The 20,443-nt window shown below is 33.1% G+C and overlaps 1 protein-coding gene across 1 annotated transcript in view; it reads left to right on the top strand.

The window, feature by feature from the left end:
* Positions 1-20,443, top strand: part of LOC145277787 (uncharacterized) — a 330,110-nt gene that overhangs the window by 285,920 nt on the left and 23,747 nt on the right. Inside the window, exons 4-5 of the mRNA XM_080129567.1 lie at positions 3,312-3,568; positions 16,612-16,751. Coding sequence (XP_079985693.1) covers positions 3,312-3,568; positions 16,612-16,751 — 397 coding nt within the window. The remainder of the gene's footprint in view (positions 1-3,311; positions 3,569-16,611; positions 16,752-20,443) is intronic.

Here is a 20,443-nt window from a genome sequence, read left to right as displayed (position 1 = left end):
TTCGAAAAAAAAAAAAAAAAAAAAAACCCACATTCTACTTTTATACGTTTAAAAGAAATTGCCTTGATGTGTTCTTTTTTTAATGTTTTGATAAAAAACATAAAAAAGAACATATCAGCCGGAGCAAGGAGGGAGGGTGGGGAGGTTTCTTAAACCCATAGATACTCTGCATAAACTGACTTGAACAAGATTTGTTTTACTAATGTTCACCCCTTACAAAGCATATGGCCACTTGGACGTAAGGGGCTACTATTTGGGGTCATGTCTAGGAAAGATTAACAAGATATTTGTTTATGTTACATCTAAACTTCTGCATATCAGTACAGCAAGGGAAGCAGGCAGCAGGAAGGGAATTCCAAAGTCTAGCTATTCGAGGCAAGAGACTATTAGAATAGAAAGCTTTCTAGCATTTAGAGACAACAACAGTTAAGGGGTGAGTTCTTATTGCTAAGTGGGTTTGTCGAGGATATGTACGTCGAGGGGGGGGTACAAGTGAAACAAGTTCATCAGAACACATTCCATTAAAATATTTGTAAAACAGGCACAGTGATGCAACATTGCGGCGATGACACAGGGACTGGAGTTTAGTTGATAAAATGGGATCGATTAAATTGACAACTCTTTTTTGGACTTTATCTACGAGGGAGAGACTAGTGCTAGATGCACCAGCCCAGATGTGGCAACAATACTCCATGCATGGGCGAATTGTGGCTTTGTAAAGGTACAGGATACTCTCAGGCATGAGTAGTCCTCTAGCTCGATAGAAGGAACCCACCTTCTTTGCAGCAGCCTTTGCAATGTCCTCTATGTATTTGTTCCAGTTCATATTGCCCGCAAATGTTAGGCCAAGGAGTTTGAAGATAGAATTCTCAGGTTTGGTGCTATTTGTCGTGGATATACGGTGTTAGAGAGGCGTCTTGTAATTAAGTTTATGGTCAAGATTAGAAATTAAGAACATATTTTTCTGATTAAAAAATGATTCACGCTTATGATGATGATCGATATCGGTTAGATAATAACTGGAACGCTATAATAATAAAAAGAAGGCAATTGTCTAGTGAGAAATATTGAATGGGAACACTAAAAATGTTGGAATATTTGTTTCTAATGTTATTTTTATGTACTTCAAATTTTGAATAATGAGTTACAAAAACGGTTCAAGGACATATGATCAAGGGCGTTGGTTCATTAGTTAAGGAGCGAATGCTGTACATACAGTTTGCACTAGCAATCAAACTCCAACCTCTGTCCCATCAACGAAATGTTGCATGGAAAAATGCTTCGACGAACGCCAAGCCTTTGTACCCCCTTGGTGTAAATACTCCTGACTAACCTGACAAGCATCAAAATATCCCCTTTCACTATAGAGATTCCTAGGTGCTGGAAGCTTTCTATTTAAATAGTTTCTTCACTTAAACTGCTAGACTTTGGAATTCCTTCTTTGTTTCCTGCTTCCCGACATGCAGAAGTTCAAATGTAATGTGAACAGACATCTTGCTGCTCAACTCCTTACAAAGTATCCCTGCAAATTTTATCCCAAATAGTAGCTGTTCCTTGTTTGGGGTGAAAAAGCAGTAAGAGAAAAAAAAAAAAAAAAAGTCTCTTACTTTGGTCACTTTTTCCTCTGTATTTTGCTGAGGAGTTGGTACTTACTTATCCACTCTCCCATGTTTAGTCTTTATTTCTCTCCATATAAGATTTTCTGTTTCGTTATCACTGTACCTAAATGTTATTATTTGTATCCTCTCTTCCTCCTCCCACCACCGCTCTCTCCTCCCTTCTTCATCCCACCCCCTTTCTCTCTCTCCTCCCCCTCTCCTCCCCCTCCCCCTCTCTCTGTCCTCCCCCTCTCTTTCTAGGCCTTCTGTTTCAGTTATCACTGAATTTATTTACAAGTGAAAACTCCTGATGAAATGACAGCTTCTGGCTCTCTTAAAACCATCTGGACACTTTTGTCTTAGAATTACCTGTGAAATCCACACGCTCAACTCTTCCAACTCTTCTTTGCCAGGAAAGCTGCTGATAATGAAGGGCTGCTCTGCTTTTAAACTTTAACTGTCAGCCCTAGCCATGGGTGGCCTCACGCATATCCACCCTGGGTAGGCTTACATGGAAGGCAGCATAAAACGTAAGCCTCCCCTGGGGAGATGCTTTCCTCCCTTCTGGTTGAAATACGAAACATGTTTGAAGTGGTGAATGAATCAGATTTCACTGGCAGCAGCGCATTGGGTGGCCACTCTCGTCGACCCCCGGGGGAATGAAGCACTGAAGATGAGGGGAGGGGAGCGACTGAAAAAAAAAATTATCTCTTTTCTCTAAAGCAAACGTTTTGTTTCGTTGTTTATTTTTTTTTTTTTTTTTTTACCTATTTATCTTTTTGACGTTTCTTTAATTTATTCAGAATTCCTTCTTTTCAATGGTGATAAAAAACGAAATTGAAATAGAATTATTAAACCTGACATACTTCATTTGCATAATATTTTTTTTGTTTATTTATTTAAACGTTTTGATTGGTTCAATCAGCCGTCACCACACCATTGTCATCATTATGACCCCTCCTTTCCTTGAAGGTCCAACCATTTCTCACCCTAGTAGAGGTGGTGGGAAGCAATTAGTGTCATAGCTATGTTATATGGAACTCCAGTTCCTGGTAGGACCACTCATAGCAAACATCTAGCTGTATGAAGACCGCAAACAAAGTCTTGGTGAAAATTAGGGAAGAATCAACATGAGGATCCGTTGTCCTCAGGTCATCTCCGCATCTGCAGCAACCAAAGATGCATCAGACATGGAATTGCAAATCAATAAAATGAGGATAGCAATATTGCTGCTATACATATGCAAGTGCTATACATTACCCTGTTCTGGGACAACAACTTTATATGCAACTGCTTAGCCTTGCCTGTGTTGGTGTCAGAAGTAAAAACCTCTGATCCTGCAGGTCTAAAAATAACTGCGACCAATTAGGACTTCATGCAGACCATATAATCTTGAGGCACGATCTCAATGGGCTCTGAACAGAAGTTTGACTCGCTTAACAACAATAGTTATCATCATCATCATCATGAACAAGGACTGTCCATCTGTAGAACTATGCATTGGAATTGCTGTCTGAGCCGATATGAAACAAAACTCGAAATCGGCAATGAGGTCAGTGCATTACTGAAGATCTCTCTCAAACCATCTAAAGAATGTATTACATAATCTTAATTTTAGTTATCATATCATTTCACATTCACCATGTAATTTTTTCTACTTGTTAATATTCCTCTAATTGCACGGAGATGATTTCTTTTGTTCTCTCTTTACAGACCATCCTGATGATTTGGCCTGTGATATGGACCTGAGTGAGCCAAGTGGTTCTGCAACTCCATCTTCGTCCTGCTCCCTTGACAATGGTGGACAAAGCCCAAGTGGCCAAAGTGAATCACCAGCTTCTCCAGGAGTTGAGAATATTTCCCCGGACCAACTTCCCTTCAGTATCGGAGTGTGTGAATCAAATCCTTACGGCTGTCCTCATTGCGAGAAAGCATTTCCGCGTCATAGTTACCTAAAGCTACATGAACAGGTTTGTCAGCTTCCCTTTTATTCTGATCCTCCCCCATATTCCCTCCTCACTGATTGATTATTATTATTTTATGTATCTACATTAAATGTTATAAGGAGATAAAATATTTTATGCATCAATTTTCAGTATTCACTTCACGAGTGCTCAATACATGAGTAGAGCTAGGTAATAAGTTATGAAAATATGTGACAAAAGTTACCTTAAGCTACGTGAACAGGTTTGTCAGCTTTCCTTTTATTTTGATCCCCCTCCATATTCTCACCACAATGGTTGACATATATATATATACACACACACACACTAAATAATTTACCTGGTATTCGCAAGGAATCTTTACTTTTATTTTTGCACCCCCCCCCCACTTCTTTTTAAATTGTCTTTTTGCTATGATGTATACTGCACATATGTATATGTATCATCTGCTATGATGTCATATATGACGTATGTGTACAAACAAACAGACAGGAATACGTTTTTTTTATATATATTATATATATATATATATATATATATATATATATATAATTATTTTATGTATGTACAATAAATGTTATAATTAGATCTATTTTATGTATCGATTTTCACTATTTACTTAGAGTGCTCAATACATGAGTAGAACTAGGCAGTAATCTATGAAAATATATGGCAATTAAGCTACATAAAATCTTCCACGTTTCATCCCCATAGATAATCATCAGGCCGATGATTCCCTGCAGATAAGAAAAAGATCCTGTGTAGCTCAATTGCTATATATTTTTAGAAATTACTATATATATATATTTATATATATATATATATATACATACATAAAATTATGTTGACCGAACTTTTAATTTATATACTATTATGTTGTGGTTTTAGAGTTCTTTGTATGCAAATGGAAATAGTTAATTGGCTGACAAAAAAAGAAATATGTATAGTACACATTAGTTTTTAGGATGTCAATACCTGAGTTTAAATCTCACGTAAATCTAAACGATTTTTTTAAACTGGATATGTGGTTTATAAATTTATAGAAATTAACATAATAGCATAAAAACATTAAATATTTTAATAACACTAAATGGTCTTTTCTTGGTATTCAGCAAAAAAGGGTAGAAAGGAAGAGTATTCAGCATTAGTTCTAACTGAATTATTTCTTTGCATAAAAACATAATCGCTTATATTTGTAATGTTTTTGATTGTTTCGACAATTATTCTCATCTTGGGTGTCATTGGCACAATGTTTCGGTCGATGGACCATCGTCAGGTGTAAACTCCATGTTTTTTTTTTTTTTTTTTGTTTTGTTTTTTTACAACTAAGGAAAAGTGTGGTTAGCTCTGTATTGGAAAAAAAATAAAATAAAGTCAGTTTTCAGAGGTCACTAGAGTACTTTTTAAGAGTTTCTTATGATTCAATTTTTATCTGAATCTTTTGTTTTTTTATATAATTTACAGATTCACCCTCAAATCCAAGGTCCAGTTTCTTGCAATACAGAGCAAGCCCCCTTTTTCCTTAGTTGAAAAAAAAAAACATGAAGTTTACCCATGACGATGGCTGTAGGGTTCATCGACCGAAACGTTATGCCAATAACACCCAGGATGAGAATAATTGTCCAAACAATCAAAACAATACAAACATTCATATTTCATCTAAAAAATTCAGTATTGCATAATCTCTTATGGTTTTGCTAATAAAAAGCATATATAAATACATTCATTCTAGTTACTTTCTTATGTAAAGACTAAATAGCATTTTTTTATTTCCACAAAATTTTGCAGATAGTTTTTTTTCATACTAGCTGTATAGCAGTAGAAGCTAGGTAAAGATGGAAATTGGTATACTACGTACTGTAGCAGGTATAAACTAGTTTAACATTCAAAATTGTTGATCAGATTTAAAATATTGGACTTACAATAGTATCTAAACTGACTAATGAAATTCTAATTAGTAAATTTTTTCTTTATTCTTGTAATATTTCATCTGTAATAAACTAACATATTTCACTACGATTTATTTAAAAAGTATTTAATCTGATCCGGCAGTTTGATAATACGCATACATTCTTAAATAATCTATATGTCGGTCTGTCTCCATATTTTCAAACTATCTCCTCTGAAATTAAAAGTCACAGAGTGGCGCTAGGGGCCTCAAATGATTGAATTTTTTATGGGTCTTAGGCCATTTAAAATTGATTTTAAGTGATCAAAAATTGGTCAAAATGGAAAAAAATCGTTAAACATTTTGTACATTCATCTTAGTTTATTTTTAATCGGTTCGTATGCGTGTCACGTTGGTACAGTGGTAATGTCATTAGCTTTGAATGCTACAGTTTCGGTTTCGATTCTAACTGATGGCACCTAGATACTATTTTTTTTTTTTAGTTTTGAAATCACGACTCTATAATAATATATACGAAATGTGGACAAATTAAAATATCATATTTAAGCGTACTTTATGCCCGGCAAAACCGACCCCCCCTCCCCACTAGTCATCTTAAAAGAAAAATCAGCTAAGAGGAATAACTCTTATTCTCTTAGTAAAGAGTTAGCTTTTCTTATTTGCTTTTATTTTTCATTCTGATATTTACTTACTCTTCAGTTTTATTTCTCTTTCTTTCTCATGTTCGAGGGTTGGAGGTTCTGCTATGATGAGCAGATCCAATGTTCATTCACCATCACTCCCGATCCATTGCTTGTTCAGGTTGAGGCCAGTGTTCTTCAAATCCTCATTGATACAGTTGATCCATCTTTTCCATGAACTACTTTCAGGATGGAAACCAGGAATTATAACGCTCTCAATTTTTCTAGGCCACAAACTATGATCCAAGGCGATCATGCCATCTTCTCAACATTTAATAAATCCAGTTTAAATCTCAATGAATGAATAGAGTTTCACAGAGAGTTTTCAGGCACAAATCCAGTGAATCATGGCATGGTCACTATGGGCTAATCTTGCTATATCCTCGGATGTAACAGGCCATGTCTCACTAGCGTAGAGAAGAATACTCCTTACATAGGAATTGTAGAAGTAACTTCTGTTGTGCAGAGAGATTCCACGACATGTAAGGATGGAGAAGAGCTCTTTAAACTTTTTCTATCCCGACCTCATCCTTGAGGTTTGCATATCATCAGCCTCTTCTCCAATGATATCACCGAGGCAGCAGAACAAGGTAACATCTTCACGTTGTTCTCTAACATCAAGTTGTTCTTTATCTAATGTCAAGTAGCTAGAAAAGACTATGGTTTCTGTAAGTATCAACCCAGGCAATGCCTGCATGTGAAGTTGGGATCGCCTGCCAGTACAGGCTTTATGTACCCAGTGTTTACATGATGTGCATTGTGTAGAGTTACAACCAACGCCTTTATGACATCATCCATAAGGATGTTTGCTCTTTTTGATGGGTTTCGGAGCATCTTGTTGACTGCTGAGGATTTTTGTCTTTCTCATATTCACACGGAGACTTTTAACCTCGATCACCTTTTCTCAGTCATGAGCTCATCAATGGTTTCATCAATGCTGAAACAAAACAAATCTGAATGTAATGCAACCCAAACAATGCTGAGTTAATACAGCTAAAATATATATATATATATATATATATATATATATATATATATATATATAATTATTTCCAGTCTAAGAACATCACAGCCCACAGGAGCTATGACAGCCAACGAACCTGTTTGTTTGGCTGTGAAAATAATAATATAATCTCTCACATTCTGAAAAATTCTATTACTAATTGCTCGCTAGGTTAGTATTGCTGGATGGCATTCTCCTTTCGAGTTAAAAATTCCTACTTGTGAGATATCGGCTTGGGGTTATTAGCTGGTTGGATGACCGCGTCCCTTGTCAAGATGAAGTAGGTCCATTCCACAGTTGAATTTCGCTGTGGTTTGCTTGATCTGTGTTGGTTAATACAATTTCTTGTGTGCAGAGTGTTTGCTTAGTTGGCAGAGTGCTTACCTCGCATGCAAGAGGCTTGGATTTCGAATCCTGGGTTCAGATATGTCTAACTGATGAGCCCAAATGAGAGCGAAACTCAAGTCTTGGACTTCCAGTTCATTGGCTGTCATGGCTCTTGTGGGCTGCGAAGTTGTTTGGCTGTAGAAATAATTATATAATCTCTCACATTCTGAAAAATTTATATATATATATATATAGAGAGAGAGAGAGAGAGAGATGTCTTCAATGAGTTTCCAGACTTTTTGTACAAGAAATTAAAATTATTGTAGACTCTTGAAAATTCAGTATGTTATTGCTATACATCTTATGAGACGACTGACTAATTTTTATGATTTTAGGTCCAAATAAACAGCTACATCAAGAATTGGAATACATCCTACTAAAACTTGATTGTTACAGCTGGTGAATTTTTAAAATGTAATCTGGATATGAGGACACTTTAGAAGAATGATATGCAATAAAAATTCTGTTTTAAACTTTGAAAAATGCAACAGAACGTATGGAATGCTTCAGACTGCTTTTGGACCATCTTGTATGAATCAAGTATCAGTTTTTGAGTGGCATAAGAGATTTAAGGGAGGGATGATGAGGTGTGGGAGGAGTAAATCAGAAATTGGACAAATAAAAAATTTCATAGATAAGGACCGTCATGTGTCTGTAGAGACAATAAGTGCATAGTTTGATGTCAGTGTGGGAACTGTACACACATTTATGAAGAACTGAAGATACGAAAGATATGCATGAAGTTTATCTCAAGGGTGCTCCATCCTTGTCACAGACTATTTAATCAAGATGGGCATCAAGACGGTTCCTTACCCTCCCTATACTCCCTATTACTTTTGGTTATTCCCTAAGCTCAAGGAAAACCTTAGAGGCTGTATTATGTTATTATGAGAATTGAGATGGAAGAGGCTGTGACAAGGGTAACTGACACGCTCACACAAGAGGACTTCCATGGGGCATATCAGAAGTTGTTGGAATGGTACAACAAGTGCATTGCAGCCAGAGGAGATTACTTCAAAGGGAGACTAGAGTTTCATGTGTGTACTATCAATAAGTGTCCATACAAAAAAAAAAGATCTGGAAACTTATTGAAGGCACCTCGTATATTAAACATTTCAAAGACACAGAAGAATTTATTTATTTCAAATTCATATTATTTTATTTCTGATGTGTTGCGTCTTACACGTGTTTCATTGAATAGTATGAATATACCAAACAAATCTTCAGACATATTAATTGCTTGGGGGGGATAAAAAACAGTTTTTCTTTTTTTATATATATATATTTATTCCTTTTTTTTTTTAAATATATGTAGCTTCCAAAACACCGAGATGAAAGAAGATCAAGCTATCTTAATAATTTTAAAGCAATTCTTGCCAAAGGTCTATGCACATTCTGGTTATCCAGTAAGCGCCGGCTTGTAACAATTATAACGGTAGTTTGTTTCAAATTTGGCAATTCAAGACAGTTTTCCCCCCTGTAGGTTGTAAGAGAAAAATATTGTTTTATTGATGTTATAAATTGGTGTTAAAAAGGTTCTTGTTTTTGTTTTCTTAAATGACGTTAACTGTTGTAAAAAAAAAAAAAAAAAAAAAAAAATGATAGGCAAATACATTTTAGGAATACCAGTTTCAAACCTTCAAGATGGTTCGTATTCCTAATTTAATGCTCCATTTAAATTAAGAAAACAAATAATTTGTAAAGTTGAAAATGTGTCGGCCAGTAAGAGCATCTTGAAAAATATAGAATAAAAAGACAAACTGTTTTGGAGACACGCTTTTAGATACAAATAAAAAAGAATTTTCTTTTCTCTTTTTTTTTTTCTAATTAATTTAATAAAATCCATTGTTAGAGAAAGAGTTCTTAAATTTTGTTGGTCTTTTTTCTTTTTTCTTCGGAAGTAAAAAGTCTATACTAGTGTTGTGCTATCAAGATCATGCTGGCTGGGAAAGCACGTAGAACTCTGTAGTTTTTTTTTTTTTTTTTTTTTTTTTTTTTTTTTTTTTTTTTTTTTTTATTATTATTATTATTATTTACTAAGCTGGAAATGCGTGCATTCACTAAATATGAAGTTGAAAATATGTCAGCCAGTAAAAGCATATTGAAAAATGAATAATATAGAATAAAGAGATAAACTGTTCTAGAAACACACTTTTAGGTGCAAATAAAAAAGAATTTTCTTTTTTTTTCTAATTAATTTCAGATTGAAACTTTAAAAAATGAATTAAAATTAGTTCAATTTTAGTAATTTTTATTTGCATCTAAAAAAGTTTGTTTATTCTATATTTTTTTAATATTTTGTACTTTCTATTTTGCGCTAAAGTATTGGGATTTTTTGCTATTTATATTTTACTTACAAGATCATGTGCGTATTTGTTTTATTCCAAAAGATAATTTATAAAAGCAGTTTAGTCTAGTTTTTCAGTTTGAGATATATATATATATATATATATATATATATATATATATATAATCTGTGTGTGTGATTTTGTTGTGTTTAGAGCCATTTTTATTCAGCAACAACAATAATCTATTATATAAATAGGCTATAGCTGTGTTTCTCGAACAGGAGGCACTTGGCTCCCAAGGGACAGATTTCAATTCTAAGGGGAGGAATTTTAGCCCATAGAGGAATTTAGTTGGAATTTCAGTTGGTGATGGTGCGGGTGGGAAGGGGGTATAACCTAGGAAAGAATGTGTGTGTACATATATATATATATATATATATATATATATATATACACACACACACTGCTACAAAGTTACAAATCACAATACATGAAAAAAAAAAAAAAAGAATTCTTGCTTTAGACTTGATTTCATTTAAGATCATTTTGCTATTGACGTTTGAAACGCATGCAGGCGAGAAGCGCAGCTTGAGGAATATCCGTTCTGTCCACATTTTTGTAAGCTTAATTTCTACATTAATTCAACAAATTTAAATTTTCACTGTGAAAATATCAAAACGCAAAACAACGTGAATCTAAAATTGTACAGAATCAGACTAACTGTGTCGTCTGGCAAAAAATCTCAACATTCCTTCAATCAAATTATAATCTTTGTATGATTTCTATTTAATTCAGTTTAATTTCTACCTTCATTCGACGAAACTACTTCACATTGCTTGGATTCATTTCTGTTGTGAAAAGCAGATAAAGATTATTAAAAGGAAATTAATTTTGTTTTATATAAAATGATAAAATGTATAACTTTGCTATTGTCAGGTTTAAAAGAAGTTTGAAATACTAAATCTTTCTCATTGGGGATTGCTGATTCTTTTTTTTTTTTTTTTTTTTGCCTTATATATTTAGATAAATGACTTTTTTTAGCATGTTTAATCTCCATCTCAAATTTTTCATTGCATATTGTCATTCATTTGTGAAATGATGTAATTCTTTCTCTCTTGTGTGTGTATATATATATATATATATATATATATATATATACACATACACACACAAAAACACACATATATATATATACATACACACACATACACGTGTGTGTGGATGTATTTTTAAATACACACATATATATATATATATATATATATATATATATATATATATATATACACACACTCAAACTTTTCTTTCGTATAAGCTTTATCATCTGAAAAGACCTAGTTACTGGTAACTAGCTGACTGAAACATGCTCATGACTGTGTAGCAACATATTACTGCATATGTAAAAGCAAATAAAGAGTATGTAAGAGATAGATAGATAGATTAGGTTAAGATAGTTTGTTATACGCATCAGGCATATCTATCATTAAAGACGACATCTTTCTTTTGTTGTTTTCCTTTTCTATTCGTTAACAAATTTTCAAAATCAACCAATAATTTTTCTAGTTTCAGAATCGAATGTGTGTAGAAATTGTTTAAAATTGTCCAAATTTCATTTCTGACAATTCCTACACTTTTGATCAAGAAATAAGAATCGCTGTTTTTTTTAACTTGGGGAATTTTTTGTGCTAGCCTGTTACTTTCTTTATATATGATAGGATGTTTTTTTTATAGATATATTTACCATTTAGTCATCTTTAATACAATACTTCATACAATGCACTCAATGCTTCAAGCAAACTACATCCCTTTCATTAAATATATGACTGGAAAACCATAAGAGCTAATTTTTCTAGATTTCTTTTCTTTTTTTTTCTAGGTTAGGTTATGAATTTAGTAAAAGTAAAATTTTATTCCAATACAAATGAAAATTGGTAATTTTTTTATTGTTTTTTTTTATTATATTATTTATTGTAGTTATTTATGCATTTATATTATTAAACGTATTAAGCAGCAATTTCTCCCAACTTATAAGTAAAAAAAAAACAATTTGTGTTCAATTAATTGTATATGATAAGCATTCATCGATAAAGGGTTGTTATACCACAAAAAAGATAAATCAAGTCAAATCCGTATGAACGCATATCGAATCAAACTATGTACTTATATAAAAATTATTGGAGACACTGAGCTCACTGGGCAACGGTTTTAGATTTATTACATGTGTTTGTCTTAGGGGATGGAGTCCATTGGGAACCGGGATCCCCTATCTGCATAAAAATATGTTGATATCAATTTCAACATATTTTTATGAATAATTTTTTGATGATATCTGATCGCTATCTCATGCCGTTTGCTTTCGTCTTACCATACGATGACACAGTTTTTATTCATGTATGAAATTCTAGATTTTTAAAGTTGACTTTTATTCCAATAACAACACTTGAATCTTTTGATTCACGTTCTTTCTCTTGCTCATATCATTATATATATAATATATATACGTGTATGTATGTGTGTACACACATATATATATATGTGTGTGTGTGTGTGTGTGTTTTATTATACACACACGCGTGTGTGTGTGTTTGTGTTTTATTATTTCAACCTCGATTGTATTAACTTAATTCATTACAAGTTGTTTCAATAGACGGGATTAAGATTATCCACCCATATCAAAATCTATAATTGATTTCCTACTTAAAGGGATTTTATATAAGCTGTACTGGACGCATCTGTTTAACCATATTCACTGGACTCATCTTGGCTCTCTCTCCCCACCCCACCGTCGTCGTCGCGAAAGATTGCTGACTTCTTAACCCAGTTCTATCCTTAAGACATGCAAGTCACCGTTCAAAACACAAACTTTTTTTTGACACGTTCAATTTTAATTCGCTCTTTCTATTTTCTTCTTTTTCCTCCCTCCCCATCTCTTGCTTTGTCTTATATTTATAACTTTACAAAATTTTAACTTAATTTATTTATATATATATATATATATATATATATATATATATATATATATATATATATATATATATAATGTATGTATTTTCTTTATCTTTTTCAATTTTTTTCTAAGTGTCTTTCCACCCCATCCCCTCTTCCCTTCCCCCCTCCTCTCCTCTCTATCCCTTACTTCCATTCTCCTGGCTTTTAATATCTATATGTATATATGACTGGTGTTTTTACTTGTATATTATCAATAAGTAATATAGGAGTATAAATGTCACAGTTTATATGTTAAACAATATCTTTCCTTTTTTATTTTAACTTGAATCGTCTGATGATATGGGCGAATAATATTTATCCCGTCTATTGAAACAACTTGTAATGAATTAAGTTAATGCATTCGAGGTTGAAATAATAAAAAAAAACATTTGGTTTTACTAACGTATTGAGCACTCTTTATCCTTGTTTTTTTTTTACCAAATATACTATATATATATATTACAGGTCAGAAAAACATTGGTACCCCCGGTTTTGAATCCAATACAGTGGAATCAGTTTATGGTCAAGAAATATTGGACTTTCTTCAACCTTTGTTTCTCTGCCATAAACTAATCCCAAGGTTGAGTTACGTGTGAAAAATTCCATTTTAATTCTTCTAATTAGCCATAATTTGTAATTAAATAAAGAAGTCACGCATTTCTCCCCCTCTCTATCTCTCTCCCTTTCTGTCTCTCTCTCTCTCTATATATATATATATATATATATATATATATATATATATATATATATATATATATATGTGTGTGTGTATTCTTTTCGCCTTTCTCAGTATGTTGATTCAACCAATCTAATAGTTTTTAATATCTCTAGGAGCAATTAGAGAAAGAGCGACTGTCACTTTTCATCTAATTGACGTAGTGAATTCATACACACCATAAACACGTGTAGCAAAATGACTGGTGTTTTTACTTGTATATTATCAATAAGTAATATAGAAGTAAAAGTGTCACAATTTATAAATGATATCATTTCCTGTAAGAATGATAGAGAGTCTGAAGAGTCCGACATAGGCGACCAGAGACTGGTTCCCTTTGTTTGCATTTGAAACCGACGGTACCGATATTATTCTGATCTTTTTAACACAAATATAAATAAATATTACACTCTGATTTTGATTTTTTTTTCTTTTTTTTTTTTTTTTAATTGAGCACTTTGCTGGGGTTCTCTCCCACAAACTTTACGCAGGTAAATATGAGAGGCTTTCCAAAAAGTAATGCATCCTATTTTTTGACTAAAAAACTTAAACGTTGAATAGCTATGAAGACAGGAGTTGTACCATTAAAACGAACAACTTCTTGTGCACCAGAATTTATTTTTCTACATAGTCACCACCATTCTCAATGCTCTTTTGATGATTCCGTCGTAAAAGTCTGAAGCATGCTTTGTCACTCACATTTTTGTCGCCATTCTGAAGTCGACAAACCCATCTCCTAGATGTGCTGACATCAACTGCATCAGTTTCGCAAAATGTTCACCAGGCGCCAGTGAATGATGATCAGTTCATATTTTTATGCATGCAAGAATTCAATGATGCATCTATCTCTGCAGCACGTCCATGACAGAGGTTGCTTTCTTACAGTCTCACACTGTCAATATCTGCAACAGAGAGTTTGAACTTTCATGTCATGGATGCATAGGTTCAGTCATCATAACAATGCATTTTGTAATCTCCTCTGATCCATTCAGACAGAATAAAAATAAAAGGCATTATTTTTGGAACATCTCTCGTGTGTAATATATATATATATATATATATATATATATATATATATATATGTGCTTCCATCGTTCAAACACTCTGGATTGTTTTATGCCTGCACTCGAATTGAGCGTTTGTTAGTTGTTAATTCCCTTTATTCTCGTAGCAATTGTTTAGTGGCTCTGAGATAGAGGCTTAGCAAATGGAGCCAAAGATGACTCCATGGCTAGGTTCGAATCTCCCGACTGGCAGGAATTGTTATCCTACACTGACGATTGCGCAAGCATGAAACACTAATGTCTGTAGGTATAAAATAATTAATATTAAATTATATATAACTTATTACTAGGGCTATGACAACAGCATATTCTTTTAATTGTTTTGACTCTGGAGTATATATCCGACACAGACACAATTAAACAATCGAGAACCTGTGAACCTTACTTGCTTGCATCTTGCCTTCGACGATCGGGCGATTCCATCTTTTAAAAAAGAAATGAGAGGTGAATTTAAATATATATGTGTGTGTGTGTGTGTGTGTGTGCCGCGAATGGACGTGGCTCAGAGGCTAAGGAATGAGAGTGAAGAGCCTTATGTTTTGGTTTTGATTCTAGCTGATGGCACCCAAGTCGTATATATATTTTTTTAATTTTGATCTTATCGTATATTAGGTTTAATTTAATATCGATAGAGAATTGTCTCTATGATAATAAATACGTAGTTTGCATGAATTAAAATATCATATTTAAGCGTATCTTATGACCAGGCAGCCTATATATATATATATATATATATATATATATATATATATATATATATATATATAAGATACCTTCAATAAGTTTCCAGACTTTTTTCATATGAGCACTTTCATTGATAGTACACACATGAAACTCTAGTCCCCTCCAAAGTAATCTCCTCCGGCTGCAATGCACTTGTTGTACCGTTCCAACAACTTCTGGAATGCCCCATGGAAGTCCTCTTGTGTGAGCGTGTCAATGGCTTTTGTCACAACCTCTTTCATCTCCTCAATTGTTTCATAACGACAGCCTCTAAGGTTTTCCTTGAGCTTAGGGAGTAACCAAAAGTATCAGGGAGCACGTTCTGGACCATAAGGAGGGTGAGGAACTGTTAATGCCCATCTTGATCAAATATTCTGTGACAAGGATGGAGTTGTGGACTGGTGCATTCTTCGTGCAAATCTTCCGCATCTTCAGTTCCTTGTGAATAATTATGTGTACAGTTCCCACACTGACATCAAACTGTGCACTTATTATCACGATAGACACACGACGGTCCTTGAAATTCTTTATTTGACCAATCAACTATGGTGTTTTGACTTCCTTACTCCTTCCGCATCCTCAGACTTTCTGCCTCCCTTAAATCTCTTATGCCACTCAAAAACTGATGCTTGATTCATGCAAGATGGTCCAAAAGCAGTCTGAAGCATTCCATATTGTGACATTTTTTTTTTCAAGTTTAAAACAGAATTTTATTGCATATCGTTTTTCTAAAAGTGTCCTCACATCCAGATTGCATTTTTGAACTTCACCAGCTGTGATAATCAGGCTCTAGTAGGGTGTATTCCAATTACTGTTGGAGCTGTTCATTTGAAGCTGAAATCGTAAAAATTAGTTGGTCATGATGTATAACAATAGCAAACTGAATTTTTAAGGATCTTAGACAATCTTAAATGCCTGTACAAAAAGTCTGGAAACTTATTGAAGGCACCTCGCGCGCGCGCGTGTGTGTATGTATATATATATATAGAGAGAGAGAGAGAAAGGATAGACACACACAAAATGAAACCATGTACTGTGTAAATAAATAAAGACAGAATATAGTATTTAGGTTATAGACTTATATTTTGTGTTGTTTTTTAGTTTTTGTTTTTTTAGTTTTTGTTTTAGATGTTTGCCAATTGAAGGTTTTATCTTATTTCTTTAACATTGGAATGAGGAAGGGAGAGAGAAAAGGGCATCTATCAAAATCATAATGATGGAACTCTCGGTGTCTATTATTTTGTCGTTTCCTTTTCTCTCTTTTTTTTAAAGTTTGTCTTGAATTTCTTCGTTCCTTCTTCATTTCATGTTAGGAACATGGAGAACTGATGCCATTCCGTTGTAGCTACTGCAGCCGCCTGTTCCGACACAAACGTAGCCGAGACCGACACATCAAGTTACACACGGGGGACAAAAAGTATAAGTGTTCACAGTGTGACGCTGCATTTGCAAGGTGAGCGCTGCATTTCTCTCTTTTGTGTGTGTGTGTGTTTATATATATAATTCCTTTTCTGTAATTCTATATTTCTATTTCTGACTATCCCCTTTCATATCCGTTTATTCCATAAATCACACTTCTTTCCATAAATTTATCTCGAATTCCTCTTCCCCTTTTCCCACCTCCTATTGCCACTTCTTATTAAATCCACTCCTCTCTCTCTCGCTCTCTCTCTCTCTCTTTCTCACATAATTCCAGTGGACATTATACATTAGTTTAATCTTCCATCGATATCTGCGGTTTGTCTCTACCACGCTCTTGTACAATAAACACATATACATATATTATTTCAATGGACATTAGTTTGATGTTCCATTGATACTCGCGGTTTGTCTTTCTCATGCTCTTGCATATACACATGTACAATACACACTCACAGACATATTATTTCAATGGACATTATACATTAGTTTGATCTTCCATTGATACCTGTGGTTTGTCTCCCTCAGCCTCTTACATATATATATACATGCGCACACACACACACACACACATATATATATATATATATATATATATATATATATATATATACTAGTTCAACAGATATTATACTTTATATACTTCCATTGATACTTGCGGGTTTTCTCTCTTTCTCAGATTCTTACATATATGCATGTATAATACAACCATTCATATATATATATATATATATATATATATTAAATGGAACTGATATTCCAACGTAATCAAAGCAAAAAAGGAACACCTAAATTATCAGTTAATTCATCAACGTTTCATTTTCATTTAAGACTTCATGATAGTACGCATATTCAATTTTAATGGCCACGTTTTGTCCGAAAGAGAGAGAGAAAAAAAAAACTCTTTTTACGTCACATAAACCCCAAATATTTCCAGGTAATGCCAGTTCAGGAGAGATTCGATTACAGAATGCGCAACTTTTACTTCACTATAGACTCCATGTGTAGGCACTCTTCCTGTAGACTGAATGTAGGTATTTGTATATGTATAAAGAAATATTTACATACATGTATACATCTCCATGTACATATTATGTATATATAGATGTACGGCATGATCACACAGATTCCCATTAGATCACTGAAGTTAAGCAACGTTGAGCCTGGTTAGTACTAAAATGGATGACCATTTGAGAATGTCAGGTGCTGTATGTACCCTCCGCTTATACTGAAATTGTTTCCAGTCGCCCTGGACTTCTTCTAGCAACTGTAATCAAGCAGTGCCGATTCAGAAGAGGTTTTGCTGGAAATTGCACAACCCTAGCTTCCAATTACACATGCAGACACTCTTACAGGGGGTATCCATTGTCTCTTGAAATAGAACAGAGGCCATCATATATAGATATTTGTATATACGTTTACCTATATGAGATACATAAATATTCGAATGTTCCATTAATTTTCTTTATCTCTCAAACACTGAATTAGTAAAGAAATTGAAAACATAATTTTCTTCTCCCCAATTAACCGTTTTCATATGGTTTAGTATATCTTTTGTTTTGGTCTCTTGGTCTTACTGGATTCCAGGACAAGAATTTATCTAGTCTGGTGGAGTATCCAGCTTTGTGCTATTACTTGAGGTAACAGCACTTGGAGAAGGTGTGCCATTCCCCGTAAAAGCTGACGTGGGTTAGCCATAGTGAGAAGATCTTATTTGGACAGCGAGTACTATGTGATTTTGAATATTTGGTCAGGGTTTACTTCTATGGAAAAGTATCCTCCTGCCAGGTCGTTCTGACAAACCCCTGTACAAAGAGACCTTAGAGGCTCGAGGATGGTATATATGTGTATATAGTTATGAGAATCAATTTCCCAAGCAATCTGATGTTTATTTATATGAAGACAAGATAAATATAGGTATATGTGAATTATTTGTCCATTCAGTAAGGGAAAATCATCAATGAGAAGAGAGACCTAGGCATTTTGAAGCCTAATGCTTATCAAAAGAGGAGAAGGGAGTTAGGTTACAGATTTTGGGAAATGTGACTTCTAGCTTAGGCTACATTAGGAAGGAAATGTTAAAATGAAAAATTAAAATAAACGTGAAGGTGAATATAAAAAAATAGAAATAAAGGTGAAGATTAATATAAAGATAAAAATAAAAAGTAAAAAAAATAGAAGGATTTATAAGAACATGCTCCACCCCACATAGAGCTTCTTGCATCATGATAAGTCTCTTTTTAAAAAATCCTTCAATATTTTTAATCCCCTCTGATATATATAAATACACCAACACACACACACACATAATTCGCAAAAAGATCATTTGTTATTTTTCTATTCAGAACATACAATTTTTTCAGCCTACCACCAAGATATTTATAATTTTCACAGTATATGATGGAGGTGGTTGGACAAAACAAATGTATGCTCTGAATGACAAAAAATGAATTTTAGTGAATTTGTAAAACTTTATTCCCTTCATTCAATATTCGAGGTAGTTTATATTTCATTAAATAAAATAGACATTTTTTGTCTATTAACTCTATTTTCGATCCTTTCCAACTTTCAAATAACTGTCTTCACTTCTGGCAGGAACTGTCTGATGTAATCACTAAATTTATCATAAGTCAGAGTACTTTTCAATCCTTCAGGATTCATCGTCAGGGATAAATTAATCTAACTGGTTTTGAACAATACATATACATGTTTTTTTTGTTTTTGTTTTTTTTATGCTTCCCTCATTGGTTAATTATTTTATTTTATTTTCATCCTTTTTTTACCATCAATAACATCCTGAAATTTTATAAGTTATTAAAATAAATAACTTTACAAACATTTCAGGATGTTTCATGTTAACCAATGAAAAATAAATAAAAAATAAATAAATGAAATAATTAACCAATGAGGGAGGTGGGGGAAACGTAATTGAATTGTTCAAAATCATTTAGTTTAATTTATCCCTGACAATGAATCCTGAAGAATTGAAAAATACTCGGACTTGTGATAAATATGGGGATTACATCAGCCAGTTCCTGCCAGAAGTGAAGACAGTTATTCAAAACTTGGAAAGGATCGAAAATAGAGTTAATAGATAAAAAATGTCTATTTTATTTAATGAAATATACCTAAGAGAAAAAAAAATGCTGTCTAAATATGCATATATATATGTATTTTATCTACAAACACATATTTTATCATTATACTGTTCATTATATATATATATATATATATATATATATATATATTGAATGAAAGGAACAAAACTTTATCAATTTATCAAAATTCATTTATTCTGTCATTCATTTGGCATACATTTGTTTTGATCTACCACCTCCATCATACACTGTGAAGAATTTAAATATCTTTGTGGTAGACTGAAGAAATTATATGCTCTGAATGGAAATTAAAAAAAAATGATATTTTGGTGAATTTGTATGAGTTTTTCCTAGCATTCAAGGTGATCCATATAATAAAAAAATATTCATAGCTCTAACTCTAGTCCTACAAATTACTGATATTGTGTGCAAAAGATCTTCAATATTTTACCTTTCTTTAATGAAATATCACAGATAATAAAGTGGCTCTTAAAAATTCAGAGCCACAAAATTGTAATTTTAGCTGAAGACGTTATTTATTGCATTTTTATTGACAGATTTTGTGAGAATGGCAAAAAGAGGATATGTTGTTTTGGGTTTGAGGTTATCTTTCTTTTTTTTTTTTAAA

Source organism: Euprymna scolopes, chromosome 1 (assembly GCF_053919585.1).
Source record: "Euprymna scolopes isolate OS-2025 chromosome 1, ASM5391958v1, whole genome shotgun sequence".
NCBI lineage: Eukaryota > Metazoa > Mollusca > Cephalopoda > Sepiida > Sepiolidae > Euprymna > Euprymna scolopes.
Note: the sequence above shows the minus strand (reverse complement) of the source record. Positions and strands in the feature narration are given on the sequence as shown.